Genomic DNA, 27,746 nt, shown 5'->3' on the forward strand with positions numbered 1-27,746 from the left:
TGGGAGGCCAGCTACGGGTTTAGCTTGGCTTTTTCTCCCGTCACCACACACTGCTACTCTGCTCCCATCAAATCCCCAGGCTTCCTCAATCATGGAAAGCATCAATCTCACCATCCAAGCCACATAATGACTGCTGCCAAAAGAGCAGCCGTATGTTTACTGTGTGTCTCCAGGCAGAGGGCCGATAGTATTCTGGGAGCCTCCAAGTGCTGCTCTGCCCGTAGTATTTTGTCTACTCATCACTTTCTAAAGTTACTCATTCATAAATTGGACAGTGGTTTGGGTTACGTAAAAGCCGAAGTGGTAACTAACAAGCTCTTCCATGGAGGATTTTGACAGTCAGCTACAATGTTGTATTTTGATGTAGCATACAGGAATATTGTCGCTACCTCAAAATACATGACAGTTTAGGCAAAGCTTTTTCTTATTCTAAACAAACATTGGATATATATTTTACCTGGTAATGTGCAATATACAACCTCTACTCATCAAACAAAGCAAAAGGTGAGAAATTGGAGAAAGAAAATAAAGTGATTTCATCATTTTTGTAAGATATCAGTTTGCAACAGAAATAACCAGACAAACAGATACAACAGAGACAATTACGGAAAGAAGATATTAACTTCGTGAAACAACATTGTAATGACACAACTGTTCATTACAACCAAAGATGCTCAATGAAATTCAGTAGCGACTGTGGTGCAGACAAGCTCTACGCTGCTAAATTGCTCTGTACCTAGCTGAGGGGCAGTGGCAAGGGTTGTGATGAGTACTGCCGATGTTATGTTGACCAGGAAGAACTCCTGCAACTCTGGAATATCGTCCTGAGAGAATAAATGGAAATGAGAAATTATAAACACCACATCCAAACAACACAACAGTACAAACACTGCAACTTGACAAATCATGCACATACACCTCACACTCACAGCAAACACAAAGAAGTAAAGAGAGTAAAGGAAACATAGTGAAAGAACAGATCATACCATCAAAAAGCAAACATTTAAGAAAAAAAGGTTTTGAGTGGATAGAGGACAATCATGGTCTTTACCTCCAGTATGGTGACAGGGATGCCAACAGAAGTCTGTCCATCTTGAAGAATTACAGATCCAGCACCAGAGACAAAGTCTTGTCCAGGATCAGCCAGAGCACCCTCTACGTGGGACGGGTCTTGCAAGGAACCTCTTATAACCTCATAGGTGATATTCACTGCTCCTGTATAAACGTTTTTTTAACAAGTTAAAATCAGCAGGGGACTAGATGAATGTAGTTAACATTTCTGTGTTCATACTTTTCCCACTGACCTGAAGCTCCAAACTCTCTGTTGACATAGATGTTTATAGTTCGGTCCCGCTCCTCTGTGGTGACTCGCAGGGATGATGGGGCAATGGTCAGCAGCCCATACGGCTCATCACTGGTGTCCACAGTAAGCACTGCCTCCCTGCCCTGGACATCCAGAGCAGCATGGCCTGTAACCTCAACACCTGTGTGTAAGTCAGAAGAATATTAGAATATATATACTGTATATGTGTAAAAACTCAGACTGTAGTTATTTTTGAGGTATTTCATGCTCAGCGACTAAAAAGCTGAAAGACAGAGAGAGAGGGACAGAGAGTGAGAGATGCATTACCAAAAGTTTGTATGTTGGACAAGGAAACTCTGTATTCATCTTTGTCCTCTGGTGTGGCATCATCTAGGAGTTTCAGGGTTATGGTGTCATTTAGTTCTTTCTGTGGGAGACACATCCAAAATACATAATTACTGGTGGGGATTACCAAACCACAGTTGTAACATTTAAATTGACTCCTTTTTAGTTAATACGATAAGTCCTTGTGGCTGACACCTTCAACCACCCACACAGATATGACAACATCCAATTCTAAAGTTTCGACAGAGCCACCACACTGTGCAATGAATGACCAGTGATCTCCAGCTTGTATTTACCTCAGTAAAGAGAAGTGTCCCTGAGGTTTCGGTGAAGGTCCGGTGCACAAGGGGTCCATGTACAGTCCAGTCCACAGTGACATTACCAAGACCGGGTGCCGTTCTCAACACTAATAGGGACAGCCTCTCACCTGTGACATGAAAAACAACTACAGTCAGTTTTAGCACCTAATGCAGAGTAATGTTTGACCTATTGTTTTGACCATATGTGAGTAAATTTGATACAGGGATGGAATGAGAAGGATGGATATTTTGGTACATACGTAAGTCCTAAACTACATTTGACTTATCCGTTTCTGCAGATAACCATTATTTGTGTCCAAGTTTGTAAAGATGTTTACATTTATGGGATTCTTATGTGAGCTGCCTCACTCATACTGTAGATGCCAGTGGGAGGAAGTCAAGGTTTCTAATTGTAACATAATTACTGTAGGTTGTGTTTCTTGCAACAGGGACAGTGGAAAGGGTTTGAACATTTAAGTATGAGGTTATAGTGTGTGTAACTAGACTGACAAGACTGACACATATCCTGGAAGATACATAATATAGACTGCACTTGCGCTGTCACCAATACCCACCCTCTCTGGCGATCACAGAACGTGAGTCTGGATGAAATCCTACTATCCCAGCCACATTATCGTTAGCCAGTATCACTACGGTAACAGTGTCGGAGCTGGGCAGGATACGACTTCCTCCCTCTGTGCTAACCAGACCGATCATGAGGTTCTCGTTGTCCTCTGGTTCCATATCATCTCTGATTACTATCTCTATGGTCTTCTTCAGATCACCTGCAGGCGGAGAGGACAAAGTAGACGATGCAATATTAGTTTAGTGCTACTGCTTTAACTCTCCCCATCCTTAGATAAATAAAAATTGCAAATGTTGTCTTACATAACTCTTGAGAACTATACATATTATTAGTGAGTGATCCACATACCGTCAAAGACCAGAGTCCCTCCAGTCCCAGTGAAGTCAGCATCTGGTGTGGCCTTTCCCCCAACAAACCTCCACTCCACAGTGACTGTGCCCAGATTTCCTCCTCTTCTCTCTATAACCAGGGGAACCACGACCATAGGCTCTTCCCGAACCTCTAGATAGAGCCCCTCATTAGTGGCATTGGGACTGAGGCTGTATATCAAAAATACGCCAAATGCATCTCCATTTATCCCTATTGTCACCGTGGCTCTGTCGGGCTGGCCAATCGAGGGCAAGTTCTTCTCAGCCACAGTCAGATTAATCAGCTCTACCTTCGAACAAGAGATGGTGAAACATTATGTGTTATACAATTTGCCATACATTCTGTTGCATGTAAAACCATAAATGATGCAGTTCGATTAGGTATTACCTTTAAGATCTGTATGGAGAAGCTCTCGTCCATTTCAGGGAATTTATCTGTCAAGATTGGGACTGTGAGGTTGGCGACACCTGACCCATATTCCATGAAGGCACTTTGAGCCGTCACAGGGGTGTAATCACTCCCTGCCACAGCCTGGGCACTGAACAGGACAGCAGCTGAAGTGACATTCTTGAAGTAAGTCAAAACCTGAGATTTAGCGGTCAGCTGGTCAGCCCCAGACGTCACCCAAGTGCAGGACGGTGGGGTCACCCCTGACGACAGAGAGAAGGCCTGGCAGGCCTGCTCTCTCAGACACGCAGCAGCACATGAGGCCAGGGGATCTCTGTGACCTGTGATGTTAACTGTCCTAGTGGGTGAAGTGGAAGGAACGCCTGGTTTTGGGAGGTCATAGTACGTCAGCAGGTTCTGGCCATCAGCCTGAGCTATGCCAACAATGTCAATCTCAGATGTGCTGTAGACAATTTCCAAGCGACCAAAGTGTCCACCGCTGGAATAAAGAAAATGTGGATGATAAATAACATACAGCGGACAGAAGAGGCTGCTTAATGTGAGTAGGGGTACTGTATGCAGAAATTTAAACCATTATTCCAACTAAAAACAGCAATTAAAGGTACCTCCTGCGAACAGTAACATTGGCTCCATAAATGCCCTCCAGTGGCTCCTGAACGCGATAAACAGACTGCTCGAAGTAGACTGTCCCGTATGGGTTGTCATTGGCAGGCACTATTATGTCAACAGATGTATCAGCTCCAAGATTTCCTCCATTACTGGCACCAGTAAGCTCCACCCTAATTGTCTTTGAAAAAACAAAGAGGAATAATAGTATATGAATACTATAATATTAATATTATAACATATTTCAAACAAGAATAATTTTATATAATTCACACTGAGATTTTTTACTGTCAGTGTTTTACCTCAGTGACTTCAGGTACGTCGTCAGCTAAGATCTCAACTCTGAGGGTCTTCATGGTCTCTCCTGGAGCAAATCTAACCTCTCCTGATGTGGGTCTGATGTCCCCCACTGCTAGTTTACCATTGACAGTGGCCTGCCATTGAACCACCACTGTGCCAATAGAGCCAGCATTACGCACTATTGGCAGCGTGACCTCAACAGAGTTAGATCCTGGTTCCTCTATGGTAGTTTGAACAGCCTGGAAGACTAGGATGAATCAAGAGAATAAGTTGCTTAACAGTGAGAAACACAACAAAATAATATCAAAGGAATTAATTATATCCTGGGTAATGCTAACTTACCAAAGGCACCAAAAGGGTCATCGGAAGGCAGTATGGTGATGATGGCACGTGTGAGCTCCCCCAAGAGAGCTCCTCCTGTGGTCTGGTTGATCAACTCGATGCGAAAAGTCTCCTCCAGCTCAGGGACCATATCATTGATCACGTAGATGGGCACAGATTTACTGGACTCCCCCTCCAAGAGAACGACATCACTCGAAGCTACGCTGTAGTCTTCACCTATGGGATTATACAAATGCATATGTGTATGGACATGGACGGCGCACATACAACTCACAGGGAAACATTCACATCTGTGCTCCACAGCCAACACTTACTGACTCTGGCGGTCAAAGGCACTGCTCTGAACTTGACGGATACATCAGCAAAAATCCCACCAACACGTGTGACGTTGATAATGGGCCCAACGTAGTGCTCAGCTACACTGACAGCAGAAGCCGACAGCTGAAGTATTCCAAAAGCATCGTCGCTGGCCTCCACTGTCACCTGGGCTACGGTATCAGCCTTCGGGCCCAGTGACGGGGAATTAGAAACTGTGAGGAAAAGTAAAGGGATATGTCATCAGTTTATTGCAGTATGGTTGAAATATCAATGAATCCTAAATTACTTTTCAGGTAAAATCTTTCCACTCAGTAGGAATGTCAGTATCTTACTGGGCCTCTCCTGCTCCCCTTTGATGAGTTGAACACTGATCAACTTCACAAAAATTGCTTCATCTCTCTCTGGATCATCATCGTCCAGGACGCGGAGGGTGATGTTTGCTTCACTCTGATTGGCCAAGAAAACAACAGAATCCCGGAGAGCGACGAAATCCCTTTCTTCAGTGGCACGGCCCACCCCAGGCGTCCTGTAGGGCTCTGGATCTGCTTCCTTTAGTGTCTCATATGTAACTCGAACCTGGACAAATTAAAATGGCAAATTATCATATAATTTGGTTCATCTAATAAAAGTGGGAAAATGTAATTTTGAATTAGTTATGCCACCACAAATGGCTTTAATTTCTATTCTCTACAAAGTTTCTAACTCTTGTACAGTGGGACACACCTGACCCATCAGGCCTCTTTGTCGCAGGATAGTGAGGGTGACAGTTGAGTCGCTTTCAGGAACTGTGACAGACCTTGTCACATTAGCGAATATAAAAACACCATGAGGATCGTCGCTGGCGAGCACAGTCAGAGTAGCAGATGTCTGCTCACCCAGACGACCGTGGGAGACATTAACCAAGGAAACTGTGAAATTCTTGTCCAACTCGGGGATCTCATCTTGAGCCACGTTGATGGTTATGTTTGCCGTCGTTTGACCAACACCAAAGGTGACGTTCCCCGAGCTGATGAGCAGCTCCTCCTCAGAGCTGGGATCAGCCTCCCAGTACACTGTGACATTTGAGAGGTCACCAAAGGACCGTTCCACCTGGGGGAGACCACAAGAAAGTAGCATGATGATGAAATATACAGTCATACACTTGACTTGGCCACTAGCTTCTCTTCTAGATCGGAATTTGTAAATGTAAACTGACCTGCAGGACCACAGAGCTGCGTCCATCCTCAGGTTCTGTCCCATTGACGGACAGGAATTCAGGACTAAAGTCAAAAACTCCATGGGCATCATCTGAAGCAGCGATGGTCACTGTGATGTGAGATGCAACTCCCAAGCTGGCTATACACAAGATACCAGATATGTTACTTTTTAGTGATTTATATTTAGTTGCATTTTAGTTACATTCTAAGCGATTCACTTTGAAGTAAATAAGAAATACCCAGGCTGAGAGAGGAGGGAATGGAAAGGCAGCAAGCATTGTTGAGTCAGTCTGGCCAGTGAATTTGATTGGATTAGCCCAATAAAAATACAACCCTTCTTACCACTAAGTAAAATGTTGTTAAGATCAAGACTGAAGTGGCAGCTGCAAAAATATGTGGAGGATATTTGAGAATAAGTTATAGCAATCAAAACAAAAACACTGTGGTCTGTGACACTTGATGTTAACTCCATTGCTTGTGAAAAGCTATTTGCTTTTCCCACATCCTTCTCCTTCGGTACTTCTCACAGGGACAGGGGTCATGGTACAATGTAAATACGGCGCACACTTAAACACGACATGCACGCACACCCACATACCTCCAGATGTGTGCTTGTTTATACACACTAAAGACCAAGCTGAACGTTAATAACTGATGAGGTGTTAGATCAACAACTCAGCCAATCATTTCAGTTATATAGGTTTCAGAGATCGTCCCAGCTTTTATAGGCCAAACCAGTTCTAACCAACTAGCCAAAAAATTCCACTTGCATTTTGCCTGGCAGCAGCAGCAACATCTCACTTGATCCTTAATAAAACTTGACTTTAAGATATGCAGACTTGAGGGAGTGAGAAATCATGTCAGCAAGGGGTTGACGTGCTGGGGATAAGAAGCAGTTTGGGGAGTAAAGGAGGGGATCACTTACCATGATGGTGATAGGATGGAAGGAGGAAGTCAGAGTCACTCTCCCCACTACCACTTCCTTCACTATGCAGAAACTGACTCACTGATGGATCACACACGAGGATCACACAAAGAGTCACACCAGGACAGAATCACACCAGTAGAGGATAGGTCAAGGGACAAATGGGAAGGAGGATAGGCAGGTATTTATGCAGGTAGGTAGGTTTATATGGGTAAGCACACAGGAACACAGCACACAGAACGTAAAAACAACTGTAGGGCAAAATACAGGGTCAGTTCAGCTCTAATTAAGACAGGTAACGAGAGATTTCTAATTTAAAAAATAATCTTCAGGTTGGCCATCATGATTTTGGGATCTACTGTAATTTCTCACCTCCTCCATCAGCATTGAAGAGCTCCACCCTAAAAATCTTTTCCAGCTCAGGGGCAGGATTGTCTACAATTGTCACAGTGATGAACTTCAACCTCTCCCCTGGAAGAAAGTCTAGCATTCCATCTGAGTCCTGGCAATATCGAGAAAGAGGAATACAGGTTTATAGAAAATGTATTCTTTTCATGGGCTTATTAATCTGTTCATACATTATCAGTGTACATGTATCAATAATATAAAATACTTTCATGGAAACTAACCTCGTAGTCTTCAGGGCTTGATGCTGTGAAGGGTGTTGTCCTGTATCCCACCATGATCCTCCCCACAAGGCCCTGGGCCCTGGCCACCAGCAGACGGATTTGTCCATCTTCCTCATTAACGGTGACGTGGGCTGGTTCTGACGCTGGAGAAATCAACCCTTCCCCTGGAGGACTGGGCTGAAACTGCAGCAGGCCTGGTTCAGAGAAGAGGGAATGTTTGTGTTTGTGTAATAGTGATCGTTAGAATAAAGGGAATAGTGGAGAATGTATTTTCTGGCTGTTTTTGGGGTATGTGAGTGAATACCATAGGGATGGTCACTGGCTGTGATGGTGACGGTGTTAACAGAGTTATTTGGATCGATGCTGGCGCCACTGGAGGGGGTGGAGCCTGGCTTCCCGTCGCCGGACTCCGCGGACACCAGTGTGATCTGAAAGGTCTCAGCCAGCTCTGGGAGGTTATCATTGAACACCTGCAGGTTCAGAACCTAAGAGAAAGATGTACATACATTTTATTTTTCACTCAAGACTGTATTCTTAAAACAATAGTCTCTACATCTTGGGCTCTGAGATACAGATTACGTTGTGTGATACAGCCGTGAAGTAGGTGACACCTGTTGAGTCATCAGTAAATTCACAGACAGTCAACCACTAGGTGGGGCTGGTTATCAAGAAACAGCCCAAGAGGGTGACTGTGAAACACAACTGTCAAACTAGAGATACTGTATGTATTTGAAATCAATATACCACTGTGTAAATACAGTGCTCACTAAGTACTTTGTTATTGTTATCATACCCTTTATTTTGGAGGGGAAACGTCTCAGTGAGATTAAAATCTGTCTCAAGATTGACATCGCAGTTTGTTTTCACTCACTGGGTGACTGCGGTCTACGTCAGCCTGGATCAACTCTGAGGGGCTTTTCCCAGCTCACACAAGGCCACTTTAATAAAGGTCCAACCTCTGAGCTACTCTCACACATATACACAGTACACACACCTCAGAACGCTGCCCGGGCATGAAAAGCACAGCTCCAGTGGCATTAACAAAGTCCTCATTGGCAGGTGTCTCGCTGTTCAGGCTATCCAGCTGGTTGACGGTGTAGTTGACATAAACGATGTCCAGAGATCCCCGCATACGCTCAATCACGCAGGAGACAGTAGAACCTTCTTCTGCATTCTGTGAAGTGACAAGGCAATAAAAGTCGATTAATTCAGAGCAACTGGAGAAAGTGGCGAGTACTGAATGCATCAAACTACACTCTCTTATTACAGTTGGTTGTGCTTAAATGAGCTACTCTTACCAGCTATGTTAATGGCCCAGTCTAATTCCAGCACAGTAATAATGTGATTTAGAGAGGGGGCACCTTATACCCCTCATGCCTCTGTGTCTCGTTATCCCCACGGGGTCTAGGATTCTCTAGTTCTGATGGAATGTCATCCTCAGCTCTGCCACCTGTTGTGCTGAGAGATACCGCGAACAAGATCTCCCATTTCCAGTACTGGAACTCCTGGTCTACTGCAGGAATGCCCTGACTGGCAGACCTGCTGCTGCCTCGCCAGCTGTCGCTCTACCTGAGAGGGGCCAACATGTGAGCCCACACACATCCAATCCAACTAAAACCAGAGAGCATGCTGTCCCTGCAGCCAGGCATGAAGACTGATGAAATATGCAGCAGGACAGGGACTGACAAACCAATGGGTTTGCATTACTTCTGTTTCTATGAAACAACTGAATGATGGTGATGGTGCCTCTGTGGATTCAGACTTGGTCAGAAGACACACAATTTATTTGGGATTGTCAGTCTAATTTATATTAAACATATACTGTCATAACTGCAGTGTTTGAGAGGTGCTTATAGAAATATTTAGCAGCAAATATGCTCCAATTACGCCACTGGTGACACTTACATCAGGTATGCAGGCACCGGTGAATCCAAAAAGCCCATTGGCATTATCACTCTTCATGACTCGCAGAATGGCTGTGGGTCTGGGAAGGGGGAGGCGGGCTCCACCGCGCACTGCCACCAACTGTAGATAGAACACCTCCTCACCCTCCTCCTCACTGTCATCCCTGACCTCCACCACAAATGACTTCTGCCTCTCTTCTTGCAGGTACCGTAGGTAACCTGAGATGTTACGTAGGTCCGTCTTAGCAGGCTGGGTGTGAAGTTCGTGGATCTGGCCCCGGGTCAGCTTAACACGGTACAAGCGAACATCCTGTAGAAGGCCTGTGTAGAGCTGCTGACCCTCAGGATCTGATCCAATGAACAGCGAGGCCGGTCCTGGGGAAGAAATCATGTATGAAAAGAAAACAATTATAGACGATTACAATAACATGATTTTTTGGGCATTTGTTTTTCCTGGAGGACTCACATCCAAAACACAAGCAAATATACGCACACACACACACACACACACACACACACACACACACACACACACACACACACACACACACACACACACACACACACACACACACACACACACACACACACACACACACACACACGCAGATATGATAATCAATAGTTAACATTTTTGAGCAAATTGCACCTTTATTAGAATGTGTAATGAGTAAATAGATACCAGAAAATGAGAAAGAGATAGTTCCTGACACAATGGGGCCCCATGTAAATGTGATTTCAATAATCTAACTATTTGTCCATCATGTGTCTTGATATTGTCTTGAGATCATTATTATGATCATGATCATGATCATGATCATGATAATGGTGGTTGGACAGTCATATGCTAGAACTAGTTTGGTTGCTGTGGGTGGAGTGATCACAAACAGAATCTTGATTAAGGCAACCAAGTGCATAGATCCAGTTCTTTCTCATTACTCATTTATATGCTAAGGTTTCCTACTGCACTAAAGCTTCCTGATGTGCTACACTTGTCCAAGTCACTTTGGATAAAAGCGTCTGCTAAATGAGCACATGTACGGTAAATGTAAATATGGTAACACTACAAGTTAAGTCTACTGCTTCATTTGCCCTTTGTACTAAATGGGACAACTGCAGGGAGTCTGCCACAGTGAGCAAGCATAAAGCCCTGACACAAAGCAACACATCTGTGGGTTATTAGTTATTAGTAACAGATAATAACACATGACATGATTGATGATTATGTATATGTCTACTGTGATTGAAGTTAGCCATCAGGGTATTTCCTCTCTGGGACCATTTGGTCCAATACAAGCTACCACCATTGTCTCCACTAATCAGAGAGAATAGGAAGAAAAGAAGATGCCAACTGATTCCCTTTAGCAGTGGCAATATCCTGCAGTGCTGAGGCTAAGTGGTCACTCAAGCATTGCAGAGTCCCACTAGTCGTGAACAATGGGGGGGGGGGGGGGGGGCTGAGGAAGGGGCATGTGTGTCTGTGTGAATGTGCATTAGCGTGTGAGTGAGGATGTGCATGCATTCATATGTATGTGAGTGTAGTCCACTTGTCCTTTCATATGTGAACGTGAAGGGAGCTTTGGAGGACCCTTGGAAGACATGTACACATTCATACATTAACACACACAAGCAGGTGCACAAACTCATGAGCTTGAGCATGTTATTTGTGCATGTTTGACATTGACCATGGTGCTGTGACGACAGCAAACTAAAAATCTGAACTATGTACTGTATGTCCTGAGTGGGTAGGCTTTAGCCTTTTGGTAACATGTCAACAATGTAAAATAAGAGGAAACTTAATCTACATGATTTGACATTCAGTTTTCAAAGCAACAAAATAAAAGGAACGTTGGTGCAAAAACGCTGGATTATGATGTTTTGATAAAGGTGCATTGGTAAACCAAAATATCAAGGGGAACATGCTCAACACTTTATATGATCAAACAGCCTCCGTTGCATCACTATGCTACCACACTAAGTTTAAAAAAGGTATGACTGAGAAACTTACCATCACTGATGCCCTCTCCTTTGATGCTCTTCACCCCACCAGGAATAGGGGTCCCATCCAAGAGGAACTCAATAATCCCATCATCAACAGTTATGATGACGTGTAACCATGTATTATCCTCTACAAACTTCTCAGCACTGGCCTGGGCCATTTGAGTATTGTTTGATCCTATTACTGTATAGTACAGCTTTACTGTGACATGTGACTCATTAGTGTGGACCTTCACTCCGTAATACAAGGTCTGATTTTTGGTTCCTTTCGAGACTATGAAGCCATCCGTGTCTGGTCTGGGCATTAGCCATGCAGAAAAGGTGAAGTTGCTGACAGCAGCAGGCCCATCTTCAGGCGAGATGGTCCCGTAAGCTCCTTGGAGCCCAGAGAAAAACCACGTGTCTGTGGCCGAGTGGTGTCTCCTGGCATGAGGCCTGAGCTCAACCTCATCTGGGAAGGAAGCTAGAAGGAGCAGGTCATCCATCAGAGGAAGGCCCTCTGGGAAGCGGCCAGAAACAATCTCCCAGGCAACTCGCACATCACTAAAAGTACCCTGCTGTCGGAGGATGGTGAAGGAAGTGACATCAGCCATATCATCGACTGAGAGTACGTCTTCGGCTACTTCTTGGTCCAGGTTGCTGTCAGCAATGGCAAAGACGCCGAATGGGTCGTCATTGAAAGGGATGAAAACGGAGGCATTCAGCGATGTCTCAGCCAGTTGTCCACCTTCCCCTGGGTAACCACCTTTAAGAAATTACAGGCAAAAGTGAAGGGTTTTCAAAACTAAATCATATATGACATATTGACATTAATCTCTATCTGGAATCTGGAAGCCATATACTGTACGTCTAAACTAATCAAATTATACTTCACGATTTTATGGAAAATGTCATTTCTAAGTGCTGAACAAATATATCACTCTTGAACTCACCTGAGATATTAACCAGCTTGAGGACGAAGAACTCAATGAACTCTGGAAGCTTATCTGCAATGGCCTCCAGGACAATAGGCTTTGTCTGATCCCCTGTAGTGAAGGTTATGAATCCAGATGTGTTGGTAAACTCCTGGTTTTCCTCCAGAGGAGTCACAGAGTCATTGGCAAACAGCTGCCAGAAGACTGTAACATCACCAAAATGGCCCCTGGCACGTAGGACACTGGTAAAAGTAAAGAGACAGTAAAGAGTACAGTTTAGGTCTCTAAAATGTCAAGTTTTGGAAACATACAATTTGCATCCAAACAGCATGAAATGCACCACTACAGAAAAAGATTGAGGACCAGTTCCTTACTAAAAATTGTTAGTCTTTCCCTCTTCAACTGGTTTCTCAATTGGTTCCAAGGAAAAAATCCCATTGGCGTCATCATTGGCATCAATCACCACAGTAGCTGTATGAGCCCCGTACACAACAGCATCACCTGTGAAGGCAAACATATGAAGTTAGAGCAGGACCTATATACAATCAAGTGAACTGTAATAACCATAGAAATTCCGCTGTACTTCTGTATAAGTGACAATAAAGGCTGATTCTGAAATGTGCTCAAAATTGCACTGGACAGGTAAAAAGTGTCAGGGTCCCAGTTGTCGTTTGATTGACTCCTAACATGAGGGTTATTGACTTTTAACACAATCCCTGTATAAAGGGCAATCCCCTGGCATAAACCAAAGGCTAACTCTTACTCGACTCCACTCCATGTCAATCAGTAAACAGAGAGAGGCCAGTGGAGTGGCCAGTCTTTGTGCCTTAGAAAGTCTGGAGTCTGGCAATTAAGGTCCTGTTGGGGCCAGGAGGCCTTTCATTCCCATCCCTGACACACAATGCTGGGATTAGGAGAGCTTTCAGAGTTACTACAGATAATGCTAAATAACTCAGCTACTCCTTTCTGTGCATGCACAACTATCATTAAGACAAGAGACATTAAGAAGGGGAGAAGGGGTGATGTTATTTCGAGATAAGGTGAGTTTGCCTGGTTGTTCTGTTGTGATCGACACTCTAAACTAAGAAAAGTGACTGATTTTTAGATGTTTTGGTCCTCTGGAGGAATACATATTACACAGTTTTCATTACAATAGCAACATAATTGAGACATGAGGCATCCACTATGTAACCTGACATAATCTCTGACTCACATAAGTTATCTTTACAATATAGCACACTCAAAGAACTACAAACTCACCAGTGGCGTTGTAGAGAACAATGTGGAAGGACTCATCAGTCTCTGGTGTGTTGTCATCCTCCACAGCCACAGAGATGTTCTTCATCCATTCACCCACGTCATACACAAGCAACGTGTCATTACTCAGCATGGTGAAGTCACCTGGTGATGTGTTACCATATTCCACTTGGTACATCACTGTGGCAACAAAGTCTGCCCGCCCTGCTCTCAGAACAGTGAAGTTGGCCACACCCCCTTCCTGAACCCGCACGGCAACAGGTTCTGAGTTGAGAGTGAGATAGGAGAGAGAAGAGAATACGAGTAAATAGAGGCAGCTATAATATATTATTCGATCATTGTAGGCTTTCAGATGATCTTTCATATGTAAAAAATATATATGAAACCATTACCAGAGAAATAAATTGGGTCATCATTTTTATTAATCTGCAAACTGGCATTGAGTAGGTTTCCCAGTCTTGCTCCACCTGTAGCATTTAATAGCGTGATGGTAAAATTCTCCATGTCCTCTGGGATCTAAAATAAAATAAAAAAAAGATTCAAACAAGGAAAAATATGAATGCATGCAATTAAAAACAAAGTAATTTAAAGTCAGAGTTTAGTCATTCTGTTTACCTCGTCAGGTACAGAAAACAGAGTGAGGTTTTTCAGGTACTCCCCCTCCTCAAAGGTAATGTTTCCCTGAAGGGGGGTGACATCTCCAGACAGGGCTGGCTCCAGGGCCCATGAAACCGAAACCTCTCCGAAGTGACCACGGTTCCTCACTACAGGGTACACAGCTGAAAGAGAATCCGAATAGACAACAGATTATCTATTTTGATAATGCACCCTCTTGAGATCCATTGACTCTTGTGCATGAACTTTGTGTCATTGTGTATGTGCTTTCCCCTCCAGTAGAAGCAACAATTTTGGCATCAAATAAAAACAGTAAATTTTGGGGCTTTCAGATCAACTTTTTTAGTTGTATTGCAAACACATATACAAAACATTATACTGACAATTCTCAACTATGCTAATGTTTTGATTAAAAGGAAATAAATTACAACCTTTGCGTGCATACAAATGTCATTTATTCCAACTAGGTGTATGTGACACAATATGACATGGAAAGAATCACTATTGGATTTCTACTTTAGAGTACCATTGTGCATCTCGTTTCCTTTGCTCTCATTGATGGCCATGGTCAGTCCTGATTGGATGAACTCAATGACCCCAAAGGTGTCGTCATTCTTCCGCACTGTGATGTTGACCTCCCTGTGGTTGCCTAGGCGACTGGGTGGAGTGCTGTGGCTACTAAGTACCACAGAAAAAGTCTCGTCCAGCTGTATGCACACACACACACACACACGCACACACACACATATACACACATATAAAGGCTCACATATTTTGTGAAATACACCTGAAAAATTCCTGAATCAAATAATACGTAAACTAAACACTAGACCATACAGACTTAATTTTGTAATGGGGTAAACTATTATTATTTAACCACATTAAGTCAAAATTGCATTGACCATCTTCTTACCTCAGGCACACCATCAGGCCTTGCCACTAGCGCCACCACCACCTCTCTCTCCCCTGGTTTAAACTCCAGGATGCCTGTTGCTCCGTAGAATTCAGTGCTGCCTGAAGGCATCACAGCGTATCGTACCAGCTGTTTCAACAGCTGCCCCTGGGCTCTGACCACGTGCAGCTCCACAGCCTCACCCTCCTAGGGTTAAAATGTTTAAATATCATGTGAGCAGAGAGACAGCACAGAATAACATTTGGGGTTATATCTATATGATTATTTCCTTAAATTAAAGCTGGTAAAATAAGACTTGAAGTACATGAATTAACATTCAGTTTTCCCTCCTAACTCACATTAATGATCCATGGACCTCTGGAGAATGAGGAAAATTCAAAAACTCCCCCAGGGTCATCGTTCTCCATAATGACTATCTCTCTGGTGGTGAAGCCGGCTTTCAGGATCTGGTTCTCGACATTACTCCTGAGACACACGCACAAATAAACAAATTGTGACAGTTTGTGACAGCAAGTGACCACAATTGAAACAGAGCATAAAATATAGTGTATGCATTTTTGTTTTGCTAAATGTTTTCCCCCTTAAACAGTGATGGTTGACATGCTTGTGGTGTAAGCATACGAGAGAGATAAATGTCACCTTCAACAAATGTGTAGCAGATGAAAATTAGACTTTTGCTTTTGTTGAACACTTGAGTCTCATGGGTTTCTACAAAACAGCTCAACATTAAAGGGATACTTCACCCAAAATCAACAATTCGGGGGGGGGGCAGCAAGATTTGCTGCAAGATGTTTGTTCGTCTTTGTAAACCATTGGATGTATGATGTAAACACGGAAGAACACCTCGCGCATGTGCACCAACATTAACAGAGCCACTGGGAGCTACTACTACAACAAGGCTAAAAACAGATCAAATTATTTTTTTCTGGACAACTTTTTCATGTCGCGGCTTCAGGACACTTGGGTCAGTACGGACGAGCAGTATGGAGGCATTTGGATGTGTGTTTTGGACGATTCAAAAGTGAACACTATCCGCCGCCATTGTATAAATATCGGTTGCCAGCCAGACCCCCCCTGGAACTCCAAAAGCGTTTTGATGACTCTGAAAGTTCTCCAAACCCTTCCTTGGCATGACAGTGAGTAGAAAATTGGTGAATTATTGGTTTTGGGTGAAGTATCCCTTTAAATTAAATTTTTTGAACGCATTTTCGCATTCCTTGCATTGTTGATTCCCATTCAAAACTGACTGCATATCTTAAAGTCCTGCTGTTTAGACCACTTTTAATAACCATGTCAATCAACAGCATGCCTTCCTCTTTAATCCTCCACAGCGGGGGGTGGGGGGGTGTATGTGTGTGTAAGATGAGAAAATTGCAGCCAAGCAAATGTCACATGACGGGTAAATTAGAGACAAAGACATGACAGAATGAAGCACTCCATACAAACATTCACAGCCAAGATGCTGCATGCATACAAACTCTGACATCTACAAGTCTACACATAATTAAGTCTGGTTGAATTAGAGCAAAACACAGAAAGAAGATTCTCTATTTACTCCCAACACCCAACCTCTTTTGATTCTCTTTTTTCACACCATCACAGAATCCCCCACCCCATCCCAGTCCCCCTCATCTCCACATCAACCAAAGACCCTAGAAATCCTGAAGTAGGCCCTTGTCTGAAAAACAAAGTCCTGATTCACGCCATACAAAAGGTCCAGGTTCACCCCACTCTCCACTTACCCGAAGTACACTATAAAGCGTGCAGTCTCCACTCTGCAGGGGAGGAGGGAGAGGGAGATGCCGTTCTCATCAGAACATAAGACTAACAGATGAACCGACCCCCCCAACTGTTACCACAAACACATAAACATATCTCCAGAAAACCAAAGAAATGATGGGATGAGATCGTACCCACACATATCTCCCCAGTCTTGGATAAAATATCGGTTAGCTCTAAAACACTTAGATAACACTAACTACGTAATAATGTTTTTATAATGTTTTTTACACTCTTATATTATGGACACAAGACTAGGGTTTAATATGCCACGTCTATAATCAACAAAATGATGACTTATTAAGCAAACTGGCGTTAACAAACAGCAGTAATATTCCTACCTATCCAGGGTGAGCAGTAAGGTCTCGTTCACTTCTGGGACATTATCCGCCATGATAGTTAGGTTGATGGAGGCATCACTCTGCCCGGAGAGGAAAACGACAGAGCCATTTTGAGGCTGCAGGTCATCAGCAGTTACATCTTCCCGACTAGGTCCGATTGGCCGAAGACTCCAGAACACTACAGCCCGGCCGTCTGTCCCGTCACGTCGCAGAGGGAGGCTCACCTGCACCGAACGGCAATAGGATTAAACACTCACTCATACGCAAACACAGTACGACCCTACTTGCATGTAGTATTGCTGAAAACTTGGGGTATATCTTACCATGCTGGTATTGCTATCCTCTGGTTCATAAACCACCACTGTGGTGTTACTTGTAAAGCCGATTTCCCCGTTGGCTATATCGGGGGTGACAGTTAAGGTCAGGTTTAGAGGTCCTCCGAACCGTGGGCTGTTTGAAGGAATTGAGGGGTTGATATCAACCAGTTTCAGCGTATTTAACTGGGGGAAATAGGAGACAAAACTCAGTCAACAAAATGATCACACAGGTGAACTAGGGAACAGATAGATGATATGAAAAATAAAATAAGTTTCTACATTAATTGTTAAATGAAATACATTAATCTCGTTGTCATGTGCTTCTGAAGAAGGCTTTTTCTTGTACATTTCTGCTTGCTTTAAGGCCAAGGTGATGTTAGTTTGAAGAGTTGGGCAAATCCCATAGCAACATGCCCGATTTGAGTGCCAATGTCAAACCATTCACACATGCAAATGAGGCACTTTAACTTTGGGTGGCACTGATTTGGGCTGAAGAGCAAAAACAAAGAGAAAGAACACCTTTCTTGGACATGTCAGCAAATCTTTGCCTTAATTACAACCTAAAAAATCATAGTGGAGAGACACAAAATCATGCTTCCAGTCTTGTCACCTGTATTAAGAAATGAGCTCCATTCTGCAGAAAGGCGTCATTCCTGATTGGCAGTATAACATGGACCATCTGCTCTCGGGTAAACACCACATTAACAGTTCTGCTAACATTCAGGACCTGGTCTCGGGCCCTCCCCGGGTCCACTGGGCCTGCAGGAATGTATAGAGCAGTGAGAGCCACAGACACATCGCCTAGTGTGCCACCATCTCGCAGGAGGTTCAGCGAGAGAAAACGGCCCTCGGGTTGGCTCTGGATGCTCTGCTCTTTTGCAAGGTCAAACCGAAAAAGCCCATAGACGTCATCACTGTCCTGGATGTAAAACACCATCTGGGGAAAGAGAGAAGGGAGAGTCGGATCATGTTTCCTTCTGACTGACAAATGGTCAAAAACACATTTGTAGTATCTTTAAAAGGGTATATTTATGTTGATTAACACTTTATAAACTCAAATACTACCTTTCTGAATCCCTCAATCAAATGGAGTTGATGATTATGATTACCGCGATGATGACTCATGATTGATTGACTTAAATTAGTTATACACACTGTTTTGGAAAGGTCAGAATGTGATTTCACAAGTTTGACACCTAAGTCTTAACTGCACTGCCAACGAAGGAGTGCCTGTGGGCCGCGCACAGTCTCCTGTGCTTTGAGGAGGGAGCTGACTGATCTTCAAGCTGCTGCCAGTGGGTAATTGCAATGAAGCCCAGATTTACCATCAATTACTTTGGAGGACTTTGATGTGTATCCTGTTTTTGTGTTACTAAGAACGTATCTTGGGTCATAAGAAGAAGAAAGGAGAGGTGAGGAACAGAGAGGGGAAAGAAAACAAGTGAGACTGAAAGTAGTAAAACAGAGCCCTGAGCTAACTTTAGAGAGGCATCCTCTTTAATTAACTGTGCTAAAACTGCTAGAGTAGTTTTCATGAGCATTTTAACTGAGAGCCATTCATTTCCCTGAAACCTACACTTGTCTGATGCTTTGCCTGGCACGTTCACCAACAGCTGATTTACAGCTCAGTGTGTGTGTGTGTGTCTGTGTGCATGCATGCATGTGTGTGTGTCATATTGCTTTTTAACATCGATTAACTTGTTCTTCTGCTAAAGATGTTTATTAATTCTGCAGCATTTTTTTTCCCAGCCAGCTCAGCTCATCCAGTCTAGACAGATGGCAAACAGACCCAACCTGAGATGGTTGTTCTGGCGTGTGTTTGTATGTGACCGAAGCAGAGTTTGTTTGTGTCTCATCTCGTGCATTGGACATAAACAAGACTTAGATCTGCCCACTGCCTTCACACATAGCCAAGAGGCTTGGACAAAGATGGAAGCTATAACCATGCTATCCCCCACGCTCTCTAAAAAGAAAAACACGCACACAGACACCACACACAGAGTGCGCCTGCTGTTTCCGCTTTGTTTGGATTGAACCACATTAAGGGAACACCCACAGAGCAAAGTGACACATTGAGAGGTTGACTTTTGCAGAATGTGCCAAGTTTGCCACTGTAGCCGACAGTAGGACACACAAAAACACATACACATGCATAACAGACACGCAACATCTGGAGGATATTTTCCCTAACAAGTGCAGCCTTATCTCTCTGTCAAAAACCATTACAGCAACAGAGAGCAACCATCAGTATGAAAAAATAAATAAAAGAATCGCGGTTTATAAATAATTTCTTATAAACTAACCTCCATCGGTTCGTCGACCTCTGCGTTTCCAGTTACAGTGTTGGGTAGAAGTTTGAGGACAAAGGCCTCTGCCTCTTCAGGTTGATCATCTGCCACGACGTTTATTGGAATCACAGCAGTCACCTGACCAGCAGCGAATCTCACTGTGCCCACATCAGGCCCCAAGTCATGGGACACTGGGGAAGGATCACTGGAGTTTCTACTGATGGACCAGTTGGCGGACACGGCGCCATAACTGCCTCCATTTCTTACAATAACGATGCCATCAAATCTGTGGGAGAGATAATCATGGATAGAATTTTTCTCTTTTCATTATAATAGCTATTTCAGTATCCATCCACTTGTATATAATTGTATCATGCGTCACCACTGTTTCCTAATTGTTTGTAAATGATCCACCTCTGTGTAAGATCTTCATTGATGCTGATTGGCTGAACGACTGCACTGCTGCTGATTGACAGGACACCGTAAGGCTTATCGTTGGGTTCGATGGTCACCAGCACAGCATTGGGTGGTACTAGCACAGCATCTCCTTGGATGGTCTCTTCCAGCAGGACCACATGAAAAGATTCTGCAATTTCCGGCACGATGTCATCGATGATGTTGAACAGCAGGCTTGCCTTGTACACAAATGGAGGGAATGTGACCGTTCTGACCGGCTGCAGGTCGAGGAAATCCACAGCTGGCGTGGCGCTGCCCAGTCCTTCACCACTCACCACCATGTAATCTACAGAGACCTAAAGACAGTATTGCCCAGAGTTTTATTTGAATTAAGTGTGTGCTTATTGAGCAATACGTACACCTTTAAAGTGATCGTGGCCAATTCTTAAACAGTCAGCAGTGTATGAAAACAAGAAACTGGATTGAATGTAACCTCAGTGTCAACAGAGCCGAAGAGTGGCCCATCTTCAGTCAGTTGACCTCGGGTCACATTGAGGGCGATGACTCCAGCAGACTCTGGTACTGCCAAGACAGAGTGAGAGAACCGCAGTGGGCTGTCATTACGCCGGATTCTCAGCTGGACACTGCTGGCGTTGGGCCTGAGAAGGGCTCCTCCTGCCACGCCCGTAAGCCTAACTGAAAACACCTCATCATCCTCCGGGATCTGGTCCACAGAGAAAGAGAAGCACACTCGTTTATACATAAATATATACTGTTTGATCTTTAGTTTTATTCATTATTTTAGTCATTTCCCAGACATGTCATCTTTTGTGAATCAAGTAATGACACTGCCAAAGTCTGTAGAGAGACAGACGGAAACAACTTCATCAATATGGGTGATTTGTATTTAAATGCACAGTGAAGAGTCTGATTAATACCTGGTCATCCTTAACGAGGATACTGAAGTGCACGACAGCCTGTCCCACAGGGATTGTTATGTTCCCTCTTTCTGGACTGAGATCCTCAATGGCAGGGTTGGGGCCTTCAGAGACCTGAACAGGAGGAGACACGGTCCGCATGTAAATAATAGAATCATCAATCATGAAATTACAAATAATCAAATAATTACATGGTTCTCTTTATAATGTATTTTTTTCAAAGTCTATTTTTAGCCAGTGGAAAAAACACATTACATGTTTAGTATCTGATGTTGCTTCTCTCACCTCATAATTCACAGTCACAGTCCCATATGTTCCCTTCTCTCTAATTAGGGTGAAAGGCACATACTGGTTCCTTCTCCTGGGTTCATCAACTACAATCTCTTCAGTCTGAAGAGGGTGAGAGAGACAAAACACACAAACAGTAGCCCGGTCCCTTCAGTTTAATTAGTTTCAACAGTCATTCACTTCTAAATAGAAACAATCTGATGATGAAACAAGATGTATTTTTTAAACAGGCAGTACAAGTGAGCCGAACTGGGGAAGGAAAGGAAAGGAATACTACGGTACATAATTTAGTACATAAAACACAACTAACATAAACACCTTTCCTGGGGCCAGGACCCCTTTATTAATTCTAAGCAGGCCAAATGATTGCACTGCATATGAGACTTTCTGGGGGTGGTAGAACAAACAGTTCCCAACATACCAGAGCTACCATGGAAACACTATAGACTCCCACTGATTTGTTAATCCAGGGAGTGCTGTGTTTTTAATTGCCCCAGGTAATCTACAACCACTTGATGGTCAATTCTCCCACGACCACGTTACTGGCATTATTGGCATTTGAACTACAACATATTAACATCACTGGTCTTTATTGTCATTAATATGGTCACAAATGCAACTGGATGTTAATAGTCGAAGTGAAGTTTGGTGTGGGCAGCTAACTTTTGCAATATTGGTCAGCAGACCCTAAAATAAGGGGTCAAGACTCTGGGCAGCAAATATCTTGATTGATTCTGTGTGTCTTGTATATTGGAAATATCTTGTTTAAATAACCCCCCCCCCCAAAAAAAAAATCCCCCCCAAAATCCCAAAATTTTCTTTATTTCCATTTCCTTCAATTACCAATTTTCATACCTGCAAAGATAGCTGTGAGTAACGATCATAATAGTGGTAGTTAAATAATTACGCTAGGGGCGGTGTTTAGCTCAGTTGGTAGAGCACCCGCCCCATGTGTTGAGGCTATAGTCCTCACTGCAAGCGACCCCAGTTCGAATCCTGTGTCGAGCTGCCCTATCCTGTGTGTCATTCTCCCTCTCTCTGCCTCCCATTTCCTGTCTCTCTCTCTACTATCCTGTCAATTAAAGGCAAAAAAGCCCCAAAAATATACTTAAAAAAACGAATAAACTGATGCAGCCAGAATTAATCATAGATAGAAATCAAATGTCACAGTCACAGTAATGGATTAGAGTTAGATAAGAGTTATTCTTTTTTATCATTGTGGAGCTGCTTCTGGTGTGCAAACCTTGTGTTTTGCCCTTTTTTGTCTCGCACCCAGTTCTTATATTTTGTGGAAGAGCGTGCTGCTTCTATAGTTTTTCATGTAATGGATTAGACAAAATGAATTATGGTAACAAGGGGAAAGACAATGGGTGTGTGTGTGTGTGTGTGTGTGTGTGTGTGTGTGTGGGGGGGGGGGGTTCTTACTGAGTTGAAGGCAATTATTCCAAAGGCATTGTCATTGGACAGGATGGTGATGGTTGCCTTGTTTGGTGTCCCCAGTGTCACACCATTAGAGGAACTCTGAAAAGTGGGAAGAGCTTATGTAGTTAGTTACAGTATGTACCTTATCACATCCTCACCCTCCCCCAACACTCATGCTCATGTTAAAAAAAAACAGAACACCTCCCTAATTCACCATCTTCACTTCATTCTTGTGTTCCCACTGAGAGGCCCTGGTGTGAAGGCACAAAGAGAGGAAGTACTGGTCTCGGCCCAGTTGATACGTCAGGTTATCACACGGTGGGATGCCTCCTTGGGACCTGTGCTGTGCTCTGTGAATTGGCACTAAGACCAAACAAACTTAACATCTCCCAGTGTGATTAAAAATCACACAGCAGCTCCACAAGGATTACACTGAGTTTTTAACAACCTGTGATCTGTGTGAGGAGGGTTTTCCTTTTTCTGAACCCTGGTTAAAAGAAAAAAAACAGACCACAGCCTTGTTATTTAGTGTAACTTTCCAACATTTCCATTAGTGAGCTAACCAATGTTTTCACAAGCATCTAATGGACCGACTCTGCTCACAACCACTATGTCTGAGATCAAGTGCACGGGCTTCCACTAAATCACACAACAGTGTTCCATCAAATCAACTCTAATCAATGTGGTTCTTGACAGGGCACGGTAAAGTCCTAAGCAAAGCCACTGTAAGTATGCGTGTGAGTGTGTGTGCATGTTGAGGTGAGAGCAAACAAAGGAGAAACAAGAAAGTGCTTGGGCCTCTTGCATTCATCCCTCTATTCAAACAGGACATTTCCCAGCTGTAACAGAGCTTTCTTTCCGCTGCTGATCTCTTGTCGTGACACAGAATCCACACGCTTTCACAAAGCCAAGTCACTGGCCAAGCCAGGAGTCTGAAAACACACATACACATGTTCATGTGTGCTGAACTACATAAACACACTCAATTATACAGTAATTTGTGTACACAAATGAGTTACAGTAATTAATGACAGCTTGTATCTACCTGCCATATGCTACTACAAACTGTCTGTTTCTGCTTCCCATTTCCGCACAGCATTACTGAGCTGCACCTGCTCTCATCCACCACAATTCTACACTGCTGTTATCTTACAAGTCTTGTCATACATATTTGTAACAAATCTCAGATAATATATTGTATTGAAACAGATTTTTACAGATTTAGCTGTCCTGCATGGTAGATGTACTGTGATTGACCCTTTATGTCTTACTTGTGTTTGATCTGACACCTCTGGGTGCCATCCCTAGTAGTGCACATTTATCCTCTAGACACTTCTTCAGTAAACTGATAGGGGAGCATTTGGCCAAAAGCTTTGTCTGCGCTGTAGTGTAAACAGAAGGGCTAAGTGGGCCTCATGTGGTCTTTCACTCTCAGAGCACAATAAATACGGGATTGTGCAACTGGACTAAACCAGATGTCACAGAAATGCAGAATCTAATTGAACATGTTGTGAAGAAAGTCACTCGAGCTGACATCTGCTCAGAGTTTCTGCTGTTTTGCAAATATACGTACAGCTGACAATCAGTGATTCACAATGACCTTTGTCTCAGGTCTTTTGGTGAGGAAGAATACAGACAGACAGCAAGACCAGGCCCCCCTAGCTCATCAATCACACTTGACGGCTAAAGGTTATATGAAACCATGGAGATAGTCTTTAGGTGTTAAGCATCCTGAGCTGTGATGGTAATTCTTTTGACAAGAATTTACAGTGTATACCTATTAGATATAATTTTCAAACTTGAAAATATCTTTGTCTTATGTAAAACTACACACAGCAAAAGCATAAAATGCTCAAAAAGCAATCATTGCAAATCATCTGTCCATTTGGCAAATTTCAATGGTGCGTTTGGTAGTCAGCAAAAGCGTTTCAAAATGCATGAAAAGATGTTACTGCACTTTCCAATCCATTCATTTATTGTAAGAGACTGGGCTTTCGCCTATTATAGTTGTCTGCCATGGTGAACACGCAACTTATATAGAATAGAAATCCACATAATGGACATGTCCATTGAAATAAGTGGGCACAGTGAATGAGAGAATTACTTTAATCTAATGTGTGGTGAAGCAGCGGCTGTCTAAGTTAGTTCCTTTTCACAAAGGTGTCTTTTAGTGGGGAACCTCAGAGACGCACACATTTGGGCCCCACCCACGCCATCCTGGAAAAGTCCTATGGAGCACGCACACACATCAAAGGCCCTGCAGCTCAGAGCCTCCCAGAGCTTTACTATGTGACGCCCCCACTGCCTATTGCTTCGTCGCTGGGGGGTTAAGGTTTAAGATGGTCAGGGGCAGAATTAGAACAGTGGGACTTTGTGGAAAAAATGCTGCCGCTCCAGAGAGGAGGGGGGAGTTGTCACGCAAACAAAGATGTGGTACACACATATATAAACTTTGAAACAATGAGTCTTTACCTGAAGTCTAAGGGTGAAGGTAAACGTCTCATCGGCTTCAGGCAAGTCATCATCTTTCACAGCAATGAAGATAGTCTTACTGGACTCAGTGGACAGCAGAAAGGCTGCAGCATTAATGGCTTCAAAGTCCCCAGTGTCGACTCCCTCTAGCTGGGAGAAATAAGCAAACATAAAATTGGATTACTCACCATTTCGCAACATCTCTGTTTGTTTGAGATATTTTCTGTATTCATTTGGAGATGTAAAAAGGAAAGACACAAAGAGAGGCACAAAAAGAGAATGAGGCAACGAGATGTGGTTGAATCAGGGATGCTACAGGTACATTATTTGTGCCTTTGACAACAAAGTCACATGGGATGAAATCAGGCTTGATGTTTTTCTGTTTAAGCTTTTTCCACCGGAACATTTATTGAGATCCTGTCTCTTTTCCTTCCATTCATATGGTGACTTTATCTTCTTCATCTTTGGTTTCCATGTACTACTTCTGTCTATGCCCATTCATTTCCTGCAAGGAAGACTGATATTGCAGTATTTCATTAACTCATGAGGCGGCCCAGGTATAATGGTTAGTGTTAGAAGAAGTATGGTAAAGATATCAAGAGGCATGGGAAACCCCCAAACCACACTCCACTGCATGGCTAGCTCGCCTTTCCAGACACCAACTGTGAGCAGCTGACACTGGCCCCTGTGTGGAGGACATAAAGCCACGACCCATTCTGTGATTTCAGTTTCTTTGTATACTCAAGGTGTTCGATGTTCAATGTTCTCCCCTTCACTGAACATAGTAATGACAGCCCAGCAACAGAGCAAGGTGGCCTTTTTACATGATGTAAAATGTGATTGTTTTGGATACAGACATAATATCGTTGGTGAATTGAAAGCTTGTTGAAAACTGTTACACAATATGTTATCAGCGATGACCTACCAGCACCAAAGCCGTCACATTGACCGGGTCTCCCACTCTCTCCACAACCAGCCGGACCACAGCTGTGCTGGTCTCGTTGACAACAAAGTGAGTCTGCCCCAGGAACCGCAGTGTGGCTGACTCAGACGCAGCGCCAGGGATGGACAGAGCCAGAATCAACCCAGCTAGCAGGAGGACAGGGAGCATTCCTGTGAAAGGGAGAGGATAGACATAATATACATGTGTCAAGTAAATCTCAATATGGGTATCTGAGAAGTTTTGCAAATGAACAAAGTTACAGAACAGGAGTTTCAGAGAACTGTGCTGTATAAAAATTAAAACCTACACCTCACCTCCAAGAAAATCAACTGACATCACAGAAAACAATAATTCAGTTAAGACAGAAAAAAACTCACATAAAATCAAATATAGAGACTTTTGATATCATGATTATCAAGTGTAAACGTGACTTTACATTGCTGGGTGCTGTTATTTCAAAAAAAATAAAAATGTTGAGGATTAAAACTTATGTACAAAACAGAGCAGCCACATGCTCTGAAGCCTGACTTTTGAAAATGTGCAGCCGTGCTGGCTGGCAGGTTTCCGGGTCGTTGTGGTTTAAGTGATTCATAACATTATTCCTTAATTCCAATAGCTGTTGTCCTCATGTTGTCATAACTGTTAAACCAGTTATTGTTGAGTTTATTCCTCTTTACCACATGTATTTAGTGTTATACCAGAGTAAATAATTTCAGTATTTTATCATACAGCTTCAGACAAACTCCCCCTCTTCTCTTCTCTCTTTCTGATGATCGTTTCTGCTCTCCTGCTTCCTCCAGTCATCCTCACTTTTCCTCACACTTTATCTCTTCCACACCTCTCTATCCTCCACTTCTCTCATCCCTCTGTCCATCTCTCTTCAACTCCATCTTGTTCAGCTCTCTCATCCCGAATAATCCTGAAACAGGATGGCGCTGCTGAGACAGTTGTCATGGTTAGCACAACAAAACAACACAGCATGACAAGTGGGGTGGAGCCAGCTTAAAGTTAAATTGTGGCCACTCTGTCCTGCCTTTCCTTCCCAGCTGCCTCTTACCCATCCCATTCATGATCTGCACCACCAGAGCCTTGCCAAGAGTATGAACACGTAACGTCTTTTTAAAAAAAAATATTTGCTCTTAATTACAAGGTTGAAAAAAGAACATCAGCAGCTACGGTGGATGAAGTCATGCTGTTTGGTTCTGTTTTCATTCGCAGAAATCATTTAGGAAAGTTGGACATTGAAAATATCCAATTTTTCATATGTTCCATTACTGTTATATCAATCTGAGTTATTTTCAGTATTGGTGAGTGTTTAAATAGCAGCCATCCATC

General features: G+C 43.3%; 1 protein-coding gene across 1 annotated transcript in view; it reads right to left on the reverse strand.

Annotated features, from left to right (window-relative positions):
- adgrv1 (adhesion G protein-coupled receptor V1) overlaps positions 1-26,579 on the reverse strand; it is a gene marked incomplete at its 5' end in the record, with an annotated part of 95,394 nt that extends 68,815 nt beyond the window's left edge. Inside the window, 41 exons of the mRNA XM_083978846.1 lie at positions 737-824; positions 1,052-1,215; positions 1,305-1,484; positions 1,631-1,730; positions 1,945-2,075; positions 2,523-2,732; positions 2,882-3,191; positions 3,290-3,788; positions 3,916-4,097; positions 4,219-4,463; positions 4,559-4,774; positions 4,873-5,088; positions 5,209-5,452; positions 5,600-5,965; positions 6,072-6,211; positions 6,998-7,078; positions 7,370-7,499; positions 7,627-7,820; positions 7,931-8,111; positions 8,621-8,800; positions 9,532-9,905; positions 11,539-12,273; positions 12,461-12,684; positions 12,817-12,943; positions 13,703-13,963; positions 14,092-14,215; positions 14,315-14,478; positions 14,841-15,021; positions 15,228-15,413; positions 15,566-15,692; positions 17,348-17,571; positions 17,671-17,847; positions 18,275-18,601; positions 19,968-20,238; positions 20,367-20,704; positions 20,842-21,072; positions 21,287-21,400; positions 21,572-21,676; positions 23,000-23,095; positions 25,469-25,618; positions 26,394-26,579. Of these exons, the coding sequence (XP_083834972.1) occupies positions 737-824; positions 1,052-1,215; positions 1,305-1,484; positions 1,631-1,730; positions 1,945-2,075; positions 2,523-2,732; positions 2,882-3,191; positions 3,290-3,788; positions 3,916-4,097; positions 4,219-4,463; positions 4,559-4,774; positions 4,873-5,088; positions 5,209-5,452; positions 5,600-5,965; positions 6,072-6,211; positions 6,998-7,078; positions 7,370-7,499; positions 7,627-7,820; positions 7,931-8,111; positions 8,621-8,800; positions 9,532-9,905; positions 11,539-12,273; positions 12,461-12,684; positions 12,817-12,943; positions 13,703-13,963; positions 14,092-14,215; positions 14,315-14,478; positions 14,841-15,021; positions 15,228-15,413; positions 15,566-15,692; positions 17,348-17,571; positions 17,671-17,847; positions 18,275-18,601; positions 19,968-20,238; positions 20,367-20,704; positions 20,842-21,072; positions 21,287-21,400; positions 21,572-21,676; positions 23,000-23,095; positions 25,469-25,618; positions 26,394-26,579 (8,779 nt within the window). The remainder of the gene's footprint in view (positions 1-736; positions 825-1,051; positions 1,216-1,304; positions 1,485-1,630; positions 1,731-1,944; positions 2,076-2,522; positions 2,733-2,881; positions 3,192-3,289; positions 3,789-3,915; positions 4,098-4,218; positions 4,464-4,558; positions 4,775-4,872; positions 5,089-5,208; positions 5,453-5,599; positions 5,966-6,071; positions 6,212-6,997; positions 7,079-7,369; positions 7,500-7,626; positions 7,821-7,930; positions 8,112-8,620; positions 8,801-9,531; positions 9,906-11,538; positions 12,274-12,460; positions 12,685-12,816; positions 12,944-13,702; positions 13,964-14,091; positions 14,216-14,314; positions 14,479-14,840; positions 15,022-15,227; positions 15,414-15,565; positions 15,693-17,347; positions 17,572-17,670; positions 17,848-18,274; positions 18,602-19,967; positions 20,239-20,366; positions 20,705-20,841; positions 21,073-21,286; positions 21,401-21,571; positions 21,677-22,999; positions 23,096-25,468; positions 25,619-26,393) is intronic.
- Between the last annotated feature and the right edge of the window lie 1,167 nt (positions 26,580-27,746).

This window comes from Trachurus trachurus (assembly GCF_905171665.1).
Source record: "Trachurus trachurus genome assembly, chromosome: 9".
Taxonomy (NCBI): Eukaryota; Metazoa; Chordata; class Actinopteri; order Carangiformes; family Carangidae; genus Trachurus; species Trachurus trachurus.